The sequence below is a fragment of the Sinocyclocheilus rhinocerous genome, unplaced genomic scaffold, assembly GCF_001515625.1.
Source record: "Sinocyclocheilus rhinocerous isolate Xijiao unplaced genomic scaffold, SAMN03320098_v1.1 scaffold6421, whole genome shotgun sequence".
In the NCBI taxonomy this organism is placed as follows: Eukaryota; Metazoa; Chordata; class Actinopteri; order Cypriniformes; family Cyprinidae; genus Sinocyclocheilus; species Sinocyclocheilus rhinocerous.
In genome coordinates, this window is record NW_015664189.1 from 87,541 (window position 1) to 110,689 (window position 23,149).

Here is a 23,149-nt window from a genome sequence, read left to right on the forward strand (position 1 = left end):
CTTTTTCACTCGAGGAAGCGTTATTATGGATTATGAACTCGTATTTAAGACAGTCTGAAGTTAAATGATTGAAGTCTGATGGATTTGTTTCTTACAAACATGCAGCTTGTTACTTCACAAGATGCTAATTGATGGGTAGTGTGCAACTGGTTGGTTGATGGCAGTTTGTGTATGTATTGTGGGTATTGTGTGTGTGCGTATGTGTGTATGTATTGTATTTTGTTACTTATTTAAGCAGCAGTCACTGGATTGTATGTGTCCAAGACAATTTTCCTTCGGGACAATAAAGTCTATCTAAATCTAAATCTAATCTAATTGATGGACTGGAGTGGTGTGGATAACTTGTGGATTATTGTGGTGTTTTTATCAGCTGTTTGGACTCTCATTCTGACGGCACCCATTCACTGCAGAGGATCCATTGGTGACTCAATCGTGAGCAAGCGATGTAATGCTACATTTCTCCACATCTGGTTAAGAAACAAACTCATCTATATCTTGGATGACCTAAGGGGGGGGGGGGAAACACATTTTTAGTAAATTTTAATTTTTGAGTGAACTATCCCTTTAAAATTCATTTAAAATCTGATATTTATTTATTTATTACTTTATACAAAACGGTGGATATTTCTCTTTTACTGCCATGTTTCAAATGATATTTTGTAATGCAGTTTGGTATTGCATCCAGGAAATTTTCATGACATCCTCTCTCTCTCTCTGTCCTCTCCATCACCGTCTCCTCCTTTGACTCATCAGTATGTCCCCACATTTCCACTTCAGTCAGTGGGTCATATGAACCGACCTCCTCCCTTCTGCTCAGGACTCCCTCCTATACCACCTCTCACTATCGCTCTCTCTCTCTCTCTCTCTGGGTAAATACTGTTTGATCCCTCTCTCTCCATCAATAGGCCTCATTCATTCCCTCTCTCCTGCTGCATGCCACTGGACCCCCCTTACCTTCCCAATTCATTCCAGTGATTTTTTTTCCCTCCGTGAAGTTTTCTGTGACTTCTTAAATAGCTCAGTACCTCTTCTCTCTCTTCTCACATCATCTCTTTCCATAGTCATTTTCAGTATTTCTCTTCTCTGTCTTCCTCCCACACTTGTTTCATCTGTTTTGAATAAATGTAAGTAGTTCTGTGACATTGGTCATTAAGATATGATAAATACTTCTATATATTTACTGTATATATATATATACTGTATATATATACACACACAATTAGAAATGTATGCATTTCTTCAGAGAAATAAAAAAAAGGGGAAAATGCTATGAATTTTGACAGAGTAAGACTTTAATGCAATTAATTGAACCTTGGGAAAATGTGATGAGAAACATATGAGTTCATAATGAGATCTCTGACTTTTGGTTGCAGACTAATTTGGCACATCTGAGTACAGATTAAGATCTCTTCTCAAACTCCACACGAGACGTGGGTCTTTTTCTCAAGAAGAAGCCCTGAGGTGAGCGAAGTTACGTAAACTCTCATTTTGAACTCCATTTAATCTCATTGCTTTCTTGGTGAAACTGTACACTGTAAAAAATGACCGTGAATTTAACGGTAAAAGACTGTAAAAATGCTACAGGAAAAACCTGTTAAATGGTTAACGGTAAATTCCCCTACTATATACGGTGAAAAACTGTATTGGACATTACATGTATTGGACATTAATTTGACGGTAGTATACCGTTTTTGGAAGTGAAAAAGACCGTATAATTTACAGTGAATAACCGTAAATTGACATTCCCAGAATTCCCTGCATTACATTTCAAATTTGATGTTTTTTTGTTGAAATAACTATGTTTCTTCTTAGTTTTTTTCTTATCAGTTTTGTATATTAGGGTTGTGTGTTACACCTAATGTTGTTAAATGAATGTTTATTGCATTATTTCAGTTTCATGTGTGTTACCATGATGGTGTTTAGTGTTTGTGTGAATGACACTGTGCACCTTCTATATATGTTATTATTTAAAAGCTGCTCGTGAGCTGCTTGTGAGGGATGCCACCTGCATTTGGTGGTTATCAGTGTATTACAAAGGTACAAAACAGATTTCAGTACTTCAATAAGGTTGGTATATTAACAATATATCAGTTAATGAAATTACGGTATTTAACTGTAAATTTAAGTTAAAACCGTAAAACCTAAAACGTTGCTACCGTATTTTTTACGGTAAAATTCCGGCAACCACAGCTACCGTTTTTTTACCGTAAATTTTACGGAATTCTTTTTACAGTGTAGCATATCTGTTCTGAAATGCTCTCAATGTATGTTCCATTCCCTGCACGCTTCTATAAGTATCCGTTAAATAGTCACCATTACTGAGGCGACTGAAGAAGCTGAAGTAAATTTGCTTAATGATGCATAATTGTGCTAAATGATCTGAAGCTCATTCAGCGGCCACATTTAGAAAATGTGAAAAAATGAGTCAAACCGAGAGCTTATGTCAGTGTTCACACGCTCACACCTGCTATAATGATCTGCGCAGCAAACAAACAAACATTTATTCGTTGCTGTAAACTCTTACTAGCGTAACTGACGGTTTAATATGGCTCTTATATACAAGCTGGCATTAAGCTTGCTTCTCATCTGGGCGTATATGAGTCCAGCATCCAAAATCAATGAGCCATTCTCTTTGACTCTTTTATTTTGCACTCTTACATCTGGGTCTCTACTTACTGGGAGCTCTGTGTAGCATAATACAGAGATACATACATAGGCTTTTTTTTTCAGTGCTCCCACTGTAACCCTGTACCAACCCAGTCCATTTCCTCACAAACACGCACACACAAATATACACATGCCAATCTATTTCCTACCCCCCCCCCCTTCTCCGATCTATTTTGGTGTGTTGTAGTGGGCTAGGGTGTGCGTGCGTGGTTTGCAGCCCTGCCCAGTAAAATACAGACTTTTTTAAGGAAGTCTGCAATATAATCTGGACGCTTTATTGTAATTACAAGGTCCCCATTTTGGAAATAACCAGGCTATCCGCAAGCACTTGCCGTGTCTGACTCCAAGGAAAACTTGAGTTAGCTTTCGTGTGCCTCCCGTTGAACTGCTTTATGCCCAGCACGTAGCCCTATCGGAAGATAATTCATTTTCTCACACGCACAGCGAATCTCAGATGTTGTCATAAAATCTGTTAGCATGGGTGGCCAACCAAAACCTACACAACCGCATGGCTAGCGGCCTATCGTCAAAGCCTGAAATTACTGTGGACAAATTAGTAGGCTGTATTAATCCGAATAGCTGTATTCACTTAAGGTGGGAAACATCTGTCTTGAGGATTTCTCTGTCAGAGTCTGAGTGGCTTTTTACCTTTTTGCTTTCTAAGTTTTATCGGTTGCATGGTTTGTACAAATGCCAAGACATTATGTCAGTCGTCTATTTATGTGGATGTTCTCAAGGTACTTTGCAGTGTTTGAGTTGAAGTTGCGCTTCAGTGTTTCTCTGGATGTAAACTGGTCTCAGGCCATTTCAACCCAGCTGTATTTTATACTTTCTCAAGGTCTGTGCTCACCTGTATGCCATCCTCTGCTTGGTTTTATACATTCTTAATGTCTGTGTTCACGTGCGGTTTCAGACAGACCAAGCGGTAGGTGTTTTAATGCATTTAATTGTTTAATGTCAGTTTAGAGATTTTTCCTTTTTTTCCCAAATGCTATTCATGATTAAACTGTAATTATGAACAACACTGCTATTTTTATACTACTCGGCATAGCAGTTAGGTTTAGCATCAGTGCTAATTTGAAGAGAAAAAAAAACAATTCAGAAGACTTCAATCTGCATTCCCACACATCCAGAAGTGCTCTGATTTGCTATTCAAAACTTGCCACAAGGCTGCGTGCTTATCTTCTTATTCATTTAATTTTTAAATTATTAATTCAATATTTATTTATTTTAGATGTGTATTTTATATTTATGTTTTTTATTTAATATTAATTTATTTATTTAGTTGTTGTACTTTGGACAAATGTGAGCAAGAGCAATTTAAATAATCCATACATTTTATCTTCAGCAGAAATATAGTACAGTACACCTGATTCCCACTTTCCACCCACATCCCTCATTTTCCATGATCTTTTCTCACATTTTTAAAAATACCTTTATTCTTTCTCACATTCTCCTCTGGCCTCTCTGTGTCAATGGGAACACCACAGATTTAAAGCGTATGATTATACTGTTTTATTATAGAAATGCTATGTGCACCAGCCAGAGGTCTTACAAAAACACATGCCATGATCGTTTATGGATTGTCTCCTTTAGACCATAATGGGCCACAGGACATAAGAAGCACTGATTTGATTCAGTTTTTTCCTGCAAATTAGAATTTCCCTGCAGGGAAAAGCTCTTGTCAGCTCCGGTAGGAGTTTTAATAGAGCAGCTCATGTTGATTGGTGGCTGCTGACAGTATGGCATTTTATTACTATTCTCTTTCATAAATGTTTGTTTTATGCATTTGAGGAACTTTATTTATTTCTTTATTTTTAAATTTGAGTAAGCCGAGACTCATTGTATAGGGTTGGTTCTTCAAAAGCACAGGTGCTTATAAAGATCTTTGGACAGAGAATAGGCGTAACCTAAATAAATGACTGTGCTTCTTTTTTTATCCCTTACTTTAAAGAACTGCAGTTTGCTGCATCTATAGGAGGCAACTAAAGAAAGAAAAAAGAAGGAAAAGAAAAACATCCAAATGAATCGGTTTCTTTGGTGTATCAGAGATCAAATGGGCTTGTGTGTAGGGCTATGACTTTTATATATAAACTAGGCTATTTAAAGCAAATATTATGCTTTACCAATACATTCTGGTAAATTTGGCCACTTTTGAGAATGTGAAAAAAATATTATTTTAACAAAACAAATTCTCTGTAGGCACCATAGTAAGATTACTAGTCAGAGTTCGCTAAATAAATCACGGTTTGGCTTTACGAGGCGGTTACTATAGCAACAAGCCGCTCCGCCGTTATATCAACATGGGACGGTACGTCAACAAAGTAACCTATAGCGTTTTATCACGTTATTATATATTTACATATCATTCACACATCACAAAAACGCTTTTGAGTTTTGTTCCAGTGTCTTTAGGATAGTTGAATATTAGCTAAACGTGCTAAAGGCGCCAAAAGACGTTGCGCGAGACAAGCCTCAGCCATGAACAACTGACAGAAAAAGTAGACAGCCTGAAAGCCATTAAAAATTAACATACAATAAACATTTCTTCAATAATGGTGTATTACTAACCGAAATGAAGTTTTGCTGACAGGGCTAAACGTTCATTTTGCTCCATACCTGCTGGCGTGGTCATTTAATTTGAGTAACCGAGTTGGATCGAGCCATGAAAAGGGAGGGAAGAGGGCATGTGACGTCACGAGCGGATAAGGATCTGATTGGCGGATGAAATCCTTCATGCCTACGGACCCATCGGTCCTACAAGGTTCAGCTGTGAAACAGAAATAAATAGAGAGGAATAAACTGACTGATCTACATGCCAATCACTGGCACGTAAACATCAAAAGCTCATTTGATGAATACAGATATTTTGGGCCATATAGATCCTTTCATAAGTTCTTGAAATGAACGTCTGTCGATACGTTACGAACGTGTAGAAAGCCGCAGAAGTCCGTATGCATGCATTTCCCTCCCTCTTTTTTGCTCTCTACCACACACACACACACACACACACGCTCCCTCGCATTTCGTGGGAGAAAGTAAGAAGAGGGAGAGAGAAAGAGAGATACTGACTGCGCCTCCGGAGGGTCGCGAGCTGGTATATTCTGTCTCGTCGCTTTTCTTAAAAAATATTTTCTAAAAACAATATCTAATGCTGTTTTTATTTGTCAATGTATAGCCAAAATAACTCACTTCAGCGTGTCCCAAAACCAGTTTGTTTTTGGCTGACTGGACATTATTATTATTATTATTATTATTTACATTATTCACCTGCTCTGAACTGTTATTTTTATTAATACGAGTGCTTTTCGTCTTCGTAAACGTGCCTTACTCTAGCACAAGCAGGTGAGCATTTTGCCTTTTCTGTTTGTGTTTGTGGGATTTGACAGAAGAAACTGTAACGTGATTTATGTATTGAGGCATTTTGCCTCAATGCAACAGTGGGTTTTGATGCGCTTTACGCACGCCACGGTATCCACGAGATTGTGCAGGTGTTTCCAAGGAGATGCTTGAATCTTTTTGCTAACGTATCTTCAGTAAAGTGATTTAAGTGCATTGACTATGATACATCATGTTGGATCTAACTGTCACTTGGTGAGCTCACATTAGCAGACTAAAATTTGGTTCGAGTCCCTTAAGTTGACACCACTTTTTCAACTTGTACGAATTTTTGAAGAATTGAAATATGCACAAAACAAATACATGCCGATGAGTTGAGCTCCAGGCCGCGTTGGCACACATTATGTGGCATCCCAGACGGTGGCATAGGATTTATGATACATCATGTTGGATCCAGCACTTGGTGAGCTCACATTAATTAACTGACTAAAATTTGGAGTCCCTTAAGTTGACACCACTTTTTCAACTTGTACGAATTTTTCAAGAATTGAAATATGCACAAAACAAATACATGCCGATGAGTTGAGCTCCAGGCCGCGTTGGCACACATTATGTGGCATCCCAGACGGTGGCATAGGATAGGACGGTGCTTTCACTGACAGGGTTTCACACCCTGAGCTTCATTTCAGCGCACAGCATCTTGAGATTATATTTGTAGTTATTGCAAACAACGAACATTAATCGTATCGTAAATTAAAAATATATAGTTTATTTTTTATTTAGGCTACATTTTTATTTTTCATTTATTGTTTTTTATTATTACTTTTATTAATTACATGGCTCTCTTGAATGCTTGATTCTGATTGGTCAGTCTCGGCATTTAGCGATCAAATATTTTTGAATAATAACCGTTGCCCCTAGCAACACTAATATACTGACTGCGCCTCCGGAGGGTCGCGAGCTGGTATATTCTGTCTCGTCGCTTTTCTTAAAAAATCATTTCTAAAAACAATATCTAATGCTGTTTTTATTTGTCAATCTATAGCCAAAATAACTCACTTCAGAGTGTCCCAAAACCAGTTTGTTTTTGGCTGACTGGACATTATTATTATTATTATTATTATTATTTACATTATTCACCTGCTCTGAACTGTTATTTTTATTAATACGAGTGCTTTTCGTCTTCGTAAACGTTATGAACTTTTTTTCCAATGCGCTTTTAGTTGCAGTAGGTTTTTGTTTTATTCATAAAACGAATCCATATTTAATATAAGAAGCACCATATATAATTAGCTGTTTATTTCATTTACCCCACCCGACTAGACATATTAATTTCTGCACATTAATTTTTTATATGGTAAAATTATACGTAAATCGTCAGCTGCGCTTCTAGCGTTCACCACTAGTCGGTGAGTGGCGCTCGATCCAGATTCTGCTGCTTCTCCACAGACATTTCATTTACAGTCGAAGCACATAATCAGATACAGTACATTTTCACTCCAGATTTAATTGATATTTAAAGCTTCTAGTTGAATGAAAAAGTGAACAACAAAACGATCTTTTAGATGATGGCGCGCACCTAACGTCCCTCATGGATGTAATTCCAGATTTCTGATTTGATCGCTCATTTTTCTCTCCTTTCCCTCCCTTGTGTGTTTGGAGGAAGTCTGAATATTTGTGCCTCGCATGAGTAGGTTATTATTCTGCCCTGTGGTTCACAGAGATGCAGTGAATGAGTTAGTGTCTCCGTGTGTGAGCTCAGTGATATTTGTGTAAACGCACACGTCTATTACACCTGGAGAATTTTCCACAGTATGCCAGTTTTGGGCCAGTGAATGTTGCACTGTGAATATTCCACAGCAGCCTGCTGTTGCTGGTTCAAAAACATCTATGATTTTTAATACCAGAAACCAGATTATGTTGTTCAAAACTGAACTCCAAAAAGTTATGCAAACCAAGCCACTTTTTAGGATTCCATTTATATCTGCTAGTTACATTTAAGCGGTCATCGTTGTTCCATATTGTTAACTTTGGGACAGCAGACAGACTTTTGAGAGCACAGTGTTTTTTAGGTGGGGAATATTTATTTAACATGGATGTTCCTTCAACCTCATTTCAAAGGCAGCAGTCTCAAAGAACAGACTGTCTCCCTTAACCAAAACACCCTCAACCCAATGCAGTGAATGAGGACTGAATGGAGCCACTGTGTGTGAAGGAAATGCCTGGAATATTTGTGTGTATGTTCGTAGCACGTGAGAAAAGACTGTCCTCATGGGTGTGTCCATCATTCTTGACAGTTTCATGAATGTCATTGTGTGTTACTTACATTGCTAATCTTCCCCATCACTCTTGTCCTGAAGTGCATTGGAAATATGAGGGCTGAAGAGTTTAATGGGTGCTCCTCAGATCCCTTATTAGATTTGTTGAAATTATGCATGCATGGAAAGAGCATAGCATCACTATTATAATTGTGCATACTTGGTATTAAACTTGTAACTGTCATTAGTTCATGGATGATACCTCAAGTTAATTGTTGTAGTGAGCTGTGCTATAGTTTTCTAAGTGATCAGCCTTATGCTTTTCGCTCTGAGCAACCATTTCTTTATTATTCTTCTCCCATAACTAACAAACAAAACTAACCCTAGTGATTCAACTCCAGCTGTAGGAACCTTTTAACACTCTGACCGCAACAGGCCTCCAGAAGCCTCACACTTCCACAAATGGCTCTGTTGACAACAATACAGTTCCTCTGGTTGAAGAAGCACAGCTTTGCGGTATGTCTTAGAGAGATAGTTAGTCATCATGTCTTCAAGGGTTGTTTTTGAACCTAAAAAAAACAGAAAGTTGGCTTAAAGGTGGGGTAAGCGATTTTTCAAAAACACTTTATAAAACCGATTCGGGCCGAATAGCAAAACAAACTTGTAGCCAATCAGCAGTAAGGGGCGTGTCTACTCATGATGTGGAGGAGAGAGAGTTCAGTGCACAGGACGGACATTAGCCGAGCCGAGTGACAGAAAGATAGAGATGGCGGATAAAAAACAAAAGAGGAAAACGTCTGCGGAACGATAAGGCAAGAAGTAGGACCCATGTAAATATCGGATTGATTTCAAATGTCAACATTGGCTACCAGAAATCGCTTACCCCACCTTTAAAGCCCGTTCACACCAAGAACGATAACTATAAAGATAACGATATTAGTGTCCACACCAGCGAACGATATCGTCTGTTTATTCTAAGCGCACGGGCGTCTGCCGCTTTAAATTCTCGAGCTCGTAGCAGGATGGATTCTGATTGGCTGTCGATGTTTTTATCGTTCATCAGCTGGAAAAAAAAATTGTTCTGAAAGTGATTCCAACTATATCGTTTCTCTGTGCCTTTATCGTTATAGTTGTGGTGTGGACTCTGCTATTCTTTAATATTGAGAACGATTTTTAGAAATATATCTTGTTATCTTTATCGTCCTTGATGTGAACGGGCCTTTACACTGTTAAAAATAAAGGTTCCAGAAGGAAGTTTTCACACCAGTGCCATAGAAGATCCATTTTAGTTTCCCAAAGAACCTTTCAGTGAAAAATTCCATTTTTTTTTCTTAAAGAACATTTTAATAATCTAAAGAACCTTTTCCACTTTAAAGAACCTTTTGTGGAATGGAACATTGATGTTAATGTCTCTTCATAGAACCACTGATGCTAATATAGAACCCTTATTTTTAAGAGTGTAATGTTTGAGCCATTAATACCTTAAATAGATCACTGTATCGCTCTTCCAAACATGTTTCAACTTTCATTGCATTATGCGGCTGATTATTCTGGAAAATAAATCTTAAAAATGGAAACATGCAATGAAAATGTCTTTACCTGCCTTTACCAGGATTGCTGCAGCAGGTTTGATATCTCACAGAATTTCTGTATTTCAAGGATAGTTTAAAATAGTTTTTTTGGGAATGCAGACATCTCACCACAAGAGGGCCCAACACATGCTCACGCTTTTCAGTTCAATAGCACCACATCTGAAGGATTCACACTTAGCACATAATAAGCACCCTCTTCCTTTAGTCTGGCTTATTTTTTTATTAACATGTCTCGGGGAATTGAAACTTTTGTGCATGCCTTATGATTGTACGGTTGCATCTTTACAGTTGTAAGCTGATGAAAGTTGTCTGTTTTCACACTTCTGTGCTTAAGATCACAACTGATTATGAAGCTGACCAAGCTATTTGTCAGTAACCAAATTTAAAACTGATTCAGAATGTTTTGCTAACCATATTATCTTGGATTGCTATTAATAGGCATTTAGTTTGAGTAATACTTAGTAAAGTATATAAATTTTTCTGTGAGTAGTGTATACTTTGGTTTACAGTGATGGGTGTATACAGTAGCTGTGGGGAATCTGTATAAACGCTCAATCTTTTTTAGTTTACATGATGTTTAATATAGCGGCCGTGTGGTCAGTCTATCCATCCTGGCAGTAGCAAGCAGAGGCGCACTGTACACCACACACTGACTCATACTGAGCCACCTAGATCCAGAACACGCTGGCACAGAATATATATATTTGTACATATAGTATTAGTATAGTATTATAATGTATAATAATAAATTTGCAACCTTTGTTTAAGGCAATACATGTTCTAAAGCACTGACTTTCAAGAGGCCCTTCATCTCTTTGGCATGAGAATAATATTAAGCAAATGACAGCAAATAATCATTTGAAAATATGGCTATTCAATTCAAGTTGAATTGAATAGCTTTCTGCACTTGAACTGAATGGACACATTATTTAGACAGCGCAAATGAACTGGCCTATTGTTTGGAGGTAGATTACTGTTTGTTTGTTCACTAATCGTCTTAAAAATCCCATGTTTGTGTCATAAAAGTTCTACATTTGTCGAGAAGAACCTTTATTCACTTCCTGGAAAGCATCAATAGTCAGGCAAATGTGCTTGTGTCAGCCTTTGGCTTTTTTCATTTTTAAACCTTTCATCAAGATAAAAAAAAAAAATTTTAGATAAATGCTCATTCTGTTAAATTTAATATAATACATTTTTATTTTAAATCAATATTTCAAAATGATATGATCAAAATAGTTTTTTGATCCAATTAAATGATATATAGTGTTTTCATTCTCAGTTTTTTTTTATTCTCTTTTGTCTACAGTGTCTTATTTTATTTGTGCACTGCTTGCCCTTATTCCCAGTGTTGCTCTATTTGAGAAATGCTTTTTGGGCCTCTCCCTCTTTATTTTATCCAGTTTCTGTGGTTGAGGTCTCAAACAGTGCCATACATTGTGCAGGTTGTCTCTTCTGGAAACCGATACAGTGACCAGAGTCTTTTTCTTGTTCATCTCTTTCTCCCAGAGTGTTTGAATAGGTTCACCTTTTGAGAATCAAGGAAGCATTGCATTTTAGCTAGACGCCCCATTTTAGGATATCCCTGCACTCTTGAACCTGTTTCCTTACAGTATTGTGTTGAATATTGTACACTAGCTACTCCTCTAGTCTATTATCCTCTTACGAACATCTGTCTCTATATTTTTTGTATGTCTAACTGTGTACTCACGTTCTAATTAGTTTACATAAGTAGTATTCCTTATTTTTGGTCTGTAATATGAATATGCTAGTTGCTAAATGCAAAATGACTTAACTACCCATTGTGGTAACTACACAGACCATATTTTGGTCAATGTGGTTATAGGGACCAAAAATACTGGCAGGGACTCAGAGGAAAGTCCCAGCGCTAAAATGAAAGGATTTGTCAAGCCCTAGAAAGAGTGTATGGACACAGAGCCAAACATGCTTAACATCAAATGCGTATTGCAAATACATTAAGACTTGTTAGAGAGTTTAACATAGTTTTAGGCAGTTAATAATGTAGTACACATTGTGGGTTTGCGTAGGATTCACATGAATCCCATAAAGAGCAACAGAGCTGCCAAGAGCAATAGGAAGATGGAAATAGACATAAAATTTTAAAACCTGTCTGTGTGGGGTCTGTTGAATGATTCAACATCTGTTTGAACTCACTTTTTGTAAAACGGTGTTCACAGAAACAAGTGCATTTATCTTGTCTGAAAATCATGTTATTTCATTTTGCAAAGCTCATACTAACAGAAATATGTGCTATGAGCTCTCTTTGAATCTAAATGAACAGAAACTGTTAATATGAATGCATAATCATATTTTATACATTTAATGAATGATGTTAAAAAGTGTCTTAATGCACTTTTTTATTCTAACAGTGACCGAACTCTTCTACTTCTACAGATCCGATAGATGTTTTGCGGGTGCTGCAGTTGCCTTCCCTCCCTGAAGGTGTGCAGAAGGTCCCGGGTTTCTGCACCTCTCGCCGGTCCGGCACTCCTGATCATGCCTACCGCATCACTAAGAAAGCCCAGATCTCTGCCCCCACCAAACAACTATTCTCAGGTAAGTTCTTTGAATATATAAGCGTTTAAATAACCCTTATTCACATAAACCAGATCTGAAGACATTCTGTTGTGTTCATAGACACACAATCGCATAACTTAATGTTTTATCTATAAAAACAGCGGTAGGATCTTAGTTATATGTATCTGAAAGCCACTTATGGAATGTCAGTATGTGTCTGGAATATGAAGGAATTCAAAAGGACAAGGGTATGATTTGTGCAAAAGATAGGTTCATAATTGAAAGGCTTGAAAGGAAAAGTGCCGAGTCATGTAAAAATTGAAGGCAGCGTACTTTTGAAGATGTTTGTATATATAATTAGGAATTTTACATTTTGGTTATAGAGAAAGTGCATTATATGCATTATATACACACACACACACACACACACACACACACACACACACACATATATATATATATGGGTATTTCGGTTGTAATTCATAATTTTTTTTTTTTTTTTGAGACAGATTCATTCTCATACTGGTTTCAAGTTTTTATTTTTTTTTATATGCTTAGAAAGATTACCAGGTCTGGGTGAAAATCATTTGGGTCCCTAACATGCAATTACTCCTCAAAAGCAGGATGAGAGCTTTTCAGTAGCTAATGAGATGGTTGCATAGTTAAAACTAAATCTGAATGTTAGTGTCAATGAATTGTGTGCAATTTCTGCAAGTTGAGTCATGAATCATAGGTTTATCCCAGACTGCAAATGTGTCTGTGCTTGAAGTAACCTACTTCTTTTGTCTCAAATCTTCATATTTCTATATATTTTTTTAAAATTCTTGTAGGACGTTTCCCGGAGAACTTCTCCATCATGACTCTGGTAAAGGCCAAGGCTGGTCTTCAGGCCTTCCTGATGTCCATCTATAATGAGCAGGGTGTCCAGCAGCTCGGTCTAGAGTTGGGACGCTCGCCCATCTTCCTGTATGAGGACCAGAATCGCAAACCCGCCCCAGAGGACTACCCACTGTTTAAAGCGGTCAACCTGGCTGATGGCAAGTCAGTAACCAATGCCTGCTGAGCCCCATCAGCCCATCCAGTTTCAAATATCTTATAATTACTTGTGTTATGCAACCCTGATGCTGTTAGTTTCCCAGAAATGTGATGTGTAACTGTTGTTTGAATAGTAAACATCACTTTTTAGACTAAGAAATTTTGTATGCAGGGGCTGAAAGGTTCCTTACAGTCTATATTAATGGCTCTTGGCAAACACACAAACTATATACAGGAACTCTTTGTGACTATCTGCCCAGTTCACGCACATTAAACCTTCAATATCTCCTCTCGTCCTATAGGTGGCACCGCATTGCCATTTCTGTGCAGAAGAAGAACATCACTCTGATCCTTGACTGCAAGAATCGCATTACAAAAACTCTGGCACGTAGCAACAACCCAGTCTTGGACACCAAGGGCATCACTGTCTTTGGAGCCCGTCTTCTGGATGAGGAGGTCTTCCAGGTCTGGTATACATTGTGCAAGAGATATCAAGGAATTCTGTGAAATACACTTTGAGATTGATAGATGACAATTAAAAAAAATTATTCTGTCATCAATTACTCATGAATTTCTTTCTTCTGTTGGACATATGAAGATATTTTGAAAAATCTGGGTAAACAAACAGTTTATGATCCCCATTGACTTCCATGTGACTTTTTCCATACTATGGATGTCTATGGGGACTGGCAACTGTTTGGTTACCCAGATTCTTCAAAATATCTTCTTTTGTGTTCAGCAGAAGAAAGAAATTCGTATAAGTCGTATAAGGGGGAAGTCGTTGGCCTAATTGTTAGAGAGTCGGACTCGTAACCCAAAGGTTGCGGGTTCGAGTCTTGTACCGGCAGGGATTGTAGGTGGGGGGAGTGAATGTACAGCGCTCTCTTCCACCTTCAAATTTCACTTCATTTTATAGGTTTAGAACATGATGAGTAAATGATGACAGAATTTTCATTTTTGGGTGAACTATCCCTTTAAGAAGGGTTACTTTGTAACATGTTTGGAGTTTTTTTAAATTGTCTGCATGAAATGAACTACAATTTATGGTCATGTTATAGGCAAGTGAAATAACAAGAATTGTCATCATGAAATCATGAAATCAAAACTGATCTTATTTACTTTGTTAATACACATTCCTGGACTTTTAAGTAAACCAATAAGTATTTATTTGCCAAATTTGACGATGGTGAACATTTTCAAATGTTTTCTGTCTTTCTTGTCTTCAAAAAGCTCTTTCAGACTTCTGAAATCTCACACAAATATTACTGAGAATGTGACATTGTTCAACATGTTTTTACACTGACAGGCCAAATGCTCTTGTTAAGTCAACTTACAAACTAGTTGAGACTGTGAAAACGTAACATGTTAAGTTGAATAAAAAATCATAAACTGCAAGTTGCCAACTTCGAAACAACTAAACTATGAAATCATTTTTACAGCACACTCTTGTTGAATGCCCGCTTGACACGATCGAGTCAATTGCTGATGGATCAAATTAAGTCCTGTCTTACGTTTTCTTGTTGAATATTCTACTTTACTCTGTTCTGCAATGTCTCAGAACAGAGTTGCAAATGTCATTTTATTTTGACTTTAAATTCATCCTATATGGTATAATCAGAAAATGTGAGACAGTTCTGTTGCACTTCACTTATTGCTATTCAAATACAATTTAATTTTAAAAATTTAATAAAATAAAATCTTGCACATTCTAAATGCCTTAGTATCCCACATTAACTGACTTTGACCCCTGGTAACAAACTTGATACTTTATTCACATCTGGTTGTTAAAGTGACATCTCTTCTTTTTCTTTGCTTCTCTCCAGGGTGAGATCCAGCAGCTGCTGATCGCATCCAATCCTCAGGCCGCTTATGACTTCTGCGAGCACTACAGCCCCGACTGTGACTCCCCTCTGCCCAAAGTCCAGTCCCAGGACCCAAACAGCTTCGTGAGTACCACAGCACATTTTTACAATGGGGCAAAGTGTCCTGATGTGAGATATGAAAAGAGTTTCACTAGTAGCAACAGCTCTTAGCTCTTCTCAATGCATCAATGTATGCTAAATGTTTTTGCTTATGCAAAAACAGCGACTCATCCAAATATTTGCTGTAGAATCTGCCTTGATTCAGTCATTAATCATGCCATTCAAAAGCTGCATCTGTATTTGACTTGGATTGGACTTGCACTAAATGCTTGGATAAATATGGGCCAAGCCAGATATTGTAAATGTTACTCACAAATGCATCTCACATCAGAATGCCAGCTGAATATTCATGAAAATCGTCCACAAAAATCTAGAATTCTACGCACATTAGTATTATATTTTACCTACACTATATAGAGCCCCTCATTTGAGTCAGATACCCACATCACTCCCCTGCAACACATTTTCATACATCCACAGCTCTTCCACCTCATCAAAGGTGCTCTGTCTCAGTTTCTCATCAGTGCATGTGGCTTTCTTGAGATGTATCTCTTACAAAGTACAAGAGGAATCTCACTGCAAAGCTTAGATCAAATTGGAAATATAGCAACCTAGAGGAGCTTTATTACAGCTTTATAGGCACCATGGTTAAAAAAAAAGGTGCTGTAATGCATTACAATGTATTATATATCTTAATAATATATTTTAGTATCAGTAAGATACAAATGTAGTTTTTATTATTATTTTGAGATAGTTATTTTTTTCCTTTTTAAAGTTTGTTGTTTTTGTTATTTTAGTAGTTATTTTCTATATCTATATCTGTCTATGTAGTTTTATTATATTTTAGTTTAGTTTTAATTAGTGCTGTCAAACGATTAATCATGATTATAAAAGTTTTTGTTCACATAATATATGTGTGTGTACTGTGCATATTTATTATGTATATATAAATACAAACATATGCATGTATATATTTAAGAAAAATATGTAATGTTTATATATTAAATATATTTATATATAATATAAATGATATGAGTATAAATATATATATGTAAATACATGTAAATATTTTCAAAATATATACTGTATGTGTGTGTCTTTATATATAATAAATATACACAGTACACACACATATATTGAGTAAACAAAAACTTTTATTTTGGATGCGATTAATCGCGATTAATCGTTTGACAGCACTAGTTTTAATACATCAAGTTTAGCTAAATTAAAATGAAAATGTTGCCTAGCTAAAAAAAAATTATGTTGTTATTAATGTTTTTTTATATTTTATATTATTCCAGTTAATGTTTATTTTATTTCAAATAATGAAAAAGTTTTTTTTGTATGGTTTTAATTTTACTTTCAATTTTAGTTTTATTTACATACAATAATCCTGAGACAGAAATATGATAAATTACTCCAATGTTCAGTAAATAGTTATATTTAATACAATGGCTTTTACCTTTTATAATGGCTTCAAGCACAGCTCATACAATCTGAATTTAGGGTGAAAACTATTTTATAACGTCCGATTGAACCTAAATGCTGAAACTGCATATAATAGCTTTATTTTGCTTACTGCTTACAATATACCCTTGTGTCAGCTTTTCAGATGAATGCATTTGTTTTCTTGTTCATTGAAGTTCTCAATGTGTTTTGCAGTAATGCATTAACATCTGAGTGTTACTCAAAGCCATGAGTCTGATGAACAAATGATAAAACCATCATGCTTTCATCTTACCCTTATTTCTAATTCCTACATCTCACTTTACTCATCCTTCACTTTTCTCTCCTCTCTCCCTATTATCCTCTCATTCGTTTTCTCTTCCCAAAGTCTTCTTTTTTCCCTCTTGTCATTTGCTCCATTCCCTTACTGTCACTCACAAGGCCTCTCTCTCTCCTTCCCTGCATTCCTCTGGCTTCACTGCTCCTCTCTCTCCCCCCATGTCTCTCAGTACTTTGATGAAGAGCGGGATGATTATGAATACCCCTATTATTATGAAGGAACTACGAGTGTCCCTCCCTCCGTCCCAGCCGTGGACCCCACCAAAGAGGTAAAGAGGGAGATCGCAAATGGAATCACAAAGTGAATCAGAAAAGAGAGGAGGAGAAAGAGACGGCATGATACCTGATTTAGGGTAACTTGATAAGTGCCTGCAAGGCCAAAAAGAATAATATTAACGCTTTAAATAAATTTAATAATTTTTTTATCTGCATTTTTGTCTTGTTTTCTAAACATCCCTCTGACAAAACAGATCTAACAAAATTTGATGAGGTTTATGCTAAAAAGAAGACAGCAGGGTAAAAAAAAAGAAAAGAAAATAAGTCTTACAGTCCTTTACATTGCTTCTCAAGTAAACATATTTATTTAACGGAACACTCCACTATTTTTGATAATAGGCTCATTTTTCAACTCCCTTAGAGTTAAACAGTTGAGTTTTACCGTTTTCGAATCCATTCAGCCGATCTCCGGGTCTGGCGGTAGCACTTTTAGCTGTAGCTTAACATAGATCATTGAATCTGATTAGACCGTTAGCATCTCGCTCAAAAATGACCAAAGAGTTTCTATATTTTTCCTATTTAAAACTTGACTCTTCTGTAGTTACATCGTGTACTAAGAAAACTCTTGAAACTCTAGAAACTCTTTGGTCATTTTTGAGGCAAAAGTGCTACCGCCAGACCCGGAGATCGGCTGAATGGATTCGAAAACGGTAAAACTCAACTGTTTAACTCTAGGGGAGTTGGAAAATGAGCCTATTTTCAAAAATAGTGGAGTGTTCCTTTAAGGATTATTTAAGGATGTTAACTAGAAAACAAGATAAAATATTTATTACATTTTTAAAAATATATATTTTGCAGTGTATACTGTGACTGTAGGCTTTGGTTTTGGGTAATGCATATATAGCAGAAAAATAGACATCAGAATATAGGAAAATCACAATATAGTATGCAAATAAAAGAAATAAAGAAGTCAGTATGCAAATATTTCTATGACATTGCTGTGGATTCAAATTTAAATTGAAAATTTCTTTAAATGTATACATTTTACAAAAACCAATTGGACGCAGAGAGTTTAATATGAAACTCACCTGTCTCCTTCAATTGAATACGTTCATCCTCTCTTTTCTGTTCACTCCTGTCTCACATTGTCATGTGATGTCCCACCTCTTTCCGTTCATCACCTCGTTTCACGTGCCCATCACCTGTCACACTATAATATTGATGTTGCTTGTGTCATTTACATGTTGTCCTTTGTCATATATTTGTACCTGTATAGTGTCAGAATGTTTGTGTTGGTCAGTTCATGATTGTGTGTATGAGGATTTTTAAGGGGCACTGGAGGTTCAACACACACACACACACACACACACACACACACACAATATATATATATATATATATATATATATACAGTATATACAGATATATTTTATGGTATATTTATGCTGTATCTAAATTATGTTTAGTAAATTAAGTAAGTTTATGTTTACATTTTTAAATAATTTTTTATTTATATTTAAATATTATATTTACATTAACTTGGTTAATTCTTTTTTAATTTACTTTGTTTTTTTGGTTTTTTTTACATTTTATGGCTAAAGTCCATATTATGGTTAATTACTGCAATTAAGTAATACTTCATAGTAAATTAACCAAAAACATTTTGACCATTCAGAATTTTAATGTGCATGTAAACAGGGTCATTGTAACTTATTGATTTGATGCTGATATAATAGTTCAGGTAAACAGGTTTTTTATAGAAAACCACTTTTCATTCTTCCCAGTTGCATGGCATTACTCTTCTTAAACCTGGTTTCAGTCTTGTGTATTTGCATGTTTTCACTTTTCACCTGTTGTGTGAGTAACAAAACTTATGAGTTCGCTTGTGTCTTGTGTCACTCTCATCTGTTATCATGTACAACGAGCATCTGTGTCTATGTGTTTATTCATATCCATCTCTTCACTTTATAGGTTTACTTTCACTTTGGCCAAGATTGTATTCTCACTTATTTGTAGTGCTGTCTTTATCTTGCGTGCTCACTGAGCTCTTTAAAAAGCTATTTTGTGTTTTACTGTGAGTATAGTTAACCTATACTAGTTTAATTTAGCTCAGTATGTGTCAACTTGAGGATTAGTCTTCAATTAATATGCCTGTTTTATTTTCTGCAGTTTGTGCTTTTGCTTATCATCTGAATCTGGGTAGTCTACGCCATTCATTCCTTTCACATTGATTGATGTATAATATTTGAATCAGTATTCTGAGTTTTATGTTATTTACTTAAACGGTTTTCTTTAATGATTTGCTAGCAATGTCAATTTAATGGGATTATGAATGGTGCATTATGACTATCTCCCTTCCTTTCCTTTAATATCCCTCTCTTTCTGTGCCGTTGGGCAGCACAGTGTACCAGCCATGCATCAGTTTTATCAGCAGATGCTATTTGAGCAAACTTTCCCCCAGTGCCTCACAGCGTTACATCCCCATGCGCACAACATGCTGCTTTTTTAATGTGGAGATTGGCATTATTGGAGAAAACAGTTTCAAATTATTTGTTTCTTTAGGTATGATTGAAGTTCATGAAGTCTAAACTTATTAAATGAATATAAACAACTAAATCTGACTTAGCTTCATACTGTATCCAGTAATGCCAGTGAAATCTCAGTCAGTCATTCAAGCGCCAGCGATCTTAAATTCACTGTGTTGTCTCTCTCTTTTTCTGTCCATCCCCACTGCTTTCAATCCCACCCATCCCTGATGTCTTCCACTCTCTATCTCTCTCTCATTCACTCTCTTTCCATCAACGCTGACCTGACACTTACGCTTTTAAATAAAAACAATATTAATCAAATAGGAGGGAAAGGCGAACAACGGCAAAGCTGATAAGCCAAAAACTGCCCCAGCCAAAGCTGCTAAAGCCAAGCCAACTCCAAAGCCGAAGGCCAAACCTATCTCAAAGACAAAACCTACTTTAGCTTCTAAACTAGCATCCAAACCAAAAGCAACACCGGCCCCAAAGATTGAAAACAAAAAGAAGGCAAATGACAATGGAAAAAATAACGGTCAAGCTAAAGTAAATGGCAATGGCAAAAGCAATGGGAATGGGAAAGATGCTAATGGTAAGGCTAAGGCTGGCAGCAATGGCAAAGCCAATGGCAATGGGAAGGCAGCTGTGGAGAAAAAAGCAAAAGGAGAAGCTAAAGCTAATGGCAATGGTGCGAAAACAGCGAAGACTGAAAAGGCAGCAGTGACCAAAGTAACAGTAGCAAAGAAGTCAGAGACAACTGCGAAGAAAGCAGAGACCAGACCACAACCAGCCAAAGACAAAACAAAAGCCAATGCAGTACCTAAAGCAAAGCCTAAAGCGACCAAACCTGTGGTACAAAAGTTTCAGACCAAAGTCGCTAAAACTCAAAAACCTGTTGCTTTTAAACCCACCCCTGCGCCTTTGCCTCTCCCTCCAAAGCCTAAGGTCTTGGATGTCAATAACGTCAAATCAATGTCCAAAAATTTCCCACCCTTCGACAAGGCTGCTGTGAGTGGCACGACCATGTCTTCTCCAGAAATACCCAAGAAGAAACCCACCAATGGTTATCAACAGGTACAAAATCAAGAGCCCGCGTTGGCTTTCCAGAGCTGTATTTCCAACCTCGCCATCCTGGTAGTCCAGGACCGCGTTCATAAAGTATCTCAAAGAAATTGTTGATCTAGGATTTGTCTTCATTGAAAATGTCGAAAGATCTCAGATGCAACACATACTCTGGTGTGCTTTGTGAAGAAGGTCCAACATCTTGCCTTTCAGGTTTTACATACTGTACGTTTTCAGTATTAATGTCATTCAAAACAGCATCAGGAAAGCGCAGAAGAAAAAAATTACATTTTTAAAGCACGTTTTTAACATCTTTTGTACTTTTTTACTTTTAAATCAGTGAGTAAAACCATTAAGGTATCATGAGATTGACTAGCTGTGAGGTTGGAGACATACAGACCCACTGGATCTCCTCCACCCTTTCATATATCAAATGATCTGAGAGATCATTAGAAGGATATGATAAGCGGTATAGACTGTGTCATCACCGCATGGCTATACAGTCTTTTGTCTGTCTTCTTTTCACTCTAAATCTACACTCTCTAACCGGTTAGTTTTTAGAAAGTAGATCACCAGGTAATGCCGATTAGAGCATTAGAGCGATTAGTCGCAGTTTATTGAGTCATTGGTAGAGCTCAATGTTACACATGACACAACGAGTCTCTTTCTTCGTCTCACTTTATGATTTCTGCCTGTTTCTCTTTTATGTGTTGTTTGTTAAATGCTGTCCTGTCAGTAGTATGTGAATGAAGCAGTTTCACAGAAAAGTTGCTGTTTAAAACAGCGACTCTGTGGCGCTGCACTCCATGATTATCAACTCTTTCTGTCTTTGTTGAAGATCTGAAATTGTGGACAAATGTCCAAAAGTTGTTTACTAATGCTGTCAGTTGTGTTTCAATGGTCTGAGACTATTGACACCAACATCAACAACTTTAAAGTCAAGTTTTGACCCAACTTGACTATATTTTATCCTTGACATGGCAAAGTGGCTAATTAAACCAAATCAGGTTGAAAGGAAAATCTGGGACAGCAAATCTTATAAGTCTTTCACAATGTAAAGGCTTATTACAAGATTTTTGATTCCAGCTGCAAAAGTTTCCTGTTCTGATTTTACTATGACATGAGATCAATGGTGTTTTTGTGTGTCTGTTGGCAAAAACACATTGATCTTTTCTTTCTACAAGTTCATCAGACTTGAGCTTGTTTCATACTAATCAATCTCTCCCATTCAAATCTGCTTACCTCCTCCCCCAACCCCGCCCACCTCTCGGCCTCCTCCAATCAGGACGTAGATCCTGCTTACTCAGAGGCTGACCACACCCCCACAGAGACCGATTATTATTACACAGTAGAAGAAGAGGCGAGCCCACAGCCAGAGAGTGATCTGACTGGATATGAAGAAACCATTAATCAGGTAACCCACACCCATAGATATCTGAGAGACATGGAGCTGAAAACAGTCTCTCAATTACTCTAAACCATTACAATGGAGGTGAGACCAGCCTGTGTATATTTTACCTTAACAATTAACCATCCTGCAGCCACGTTTGCCATGATAAGTGCTGTACTTAACTGAAAAATGAATGCAGAGCATCCATTTTATCAGATATTCTTTTGTGATTCTAAAAATTGCCTCAAGATTTTCTCCTTGTTCCTATGTCAAAACTGGACATGACACCATCTTAACATAAGAACAGAAATCTTGAGAAACAGAGATCACAAAAGAAATGGTACACTTATGGAATGAATACCATGCATTCATTGCTGGACAGCTTCTTTTGAGATATTTTTGGGATGCAGACACTGCCAATATGTAAGATTTAAGAAACTGCTAAACTTTACTTTGAGCAGCTTAGTTAGTTATGGATAGACCTAACTAAAACGTATTTCTTGTCTAGAGTGGCACTTTTTGGTCAGGTTTGTATTTAAGAATAAACAAGATGTTTAGGAATAGTTTGGAAATGGACATGGCCAGAAAATTTAAAGGGGTCATATGATGCTGCTAAAAAGAACATTATTTTGTGTATTTGGTGTAATGAAATGTGTTTATGCGGTTTAAAGTAAAAAAAACACATTATTTTCCACATACTGTACATTATTGTTTCTCCTCTATGCCCCGCCTTTTTGAAACGCGTCGATTTTTACAAAACTAATCGGTCTGAAAAGCGAGGTGTGCTCTGATTAGCCAGCTATCCAGTGCGTTGTGATTGACC

General features: G+C 36.8%; 1 protein-coding gene across 1 annotated transcript in view; it reads left to right on the forward strand.

The window, feature by feature from the left end:
- LOC107729868 (collagen alpha-1(V) chain-like) overlaps positions 1–23,149 on the forward strand; it is a 44,858-nt gene that overhangs the window by 2,359 nt on the left and 19,350 nt on the right. Inside the window, exons 2-7 of the mRNA XM_016540588.1 lie at positions 12,269–12,430; positions 13,222–13,432; positions 13,729–13,891; positions 15,250–15,372; positions 20,202–20,948; positions 22,222–22,350. Of these exons, the coding sequence (XP_016396074.1) occupies positions 12,269–12,430; positions 13,222–13,432; positions 13,729–13,891; positions 15,250–15,372; positions 20,202–20,948; positions 22,222–22,350 (1,535 nt within the window). The remainder of the gene's footprint in view (positions 1–12,268; positions 12,431–13,221; positions 13,433–13,728; positions 13,892–15,249; positions 15,373–20,201; positions 20,949–22,221; positions 22,351–23,149) is intronic.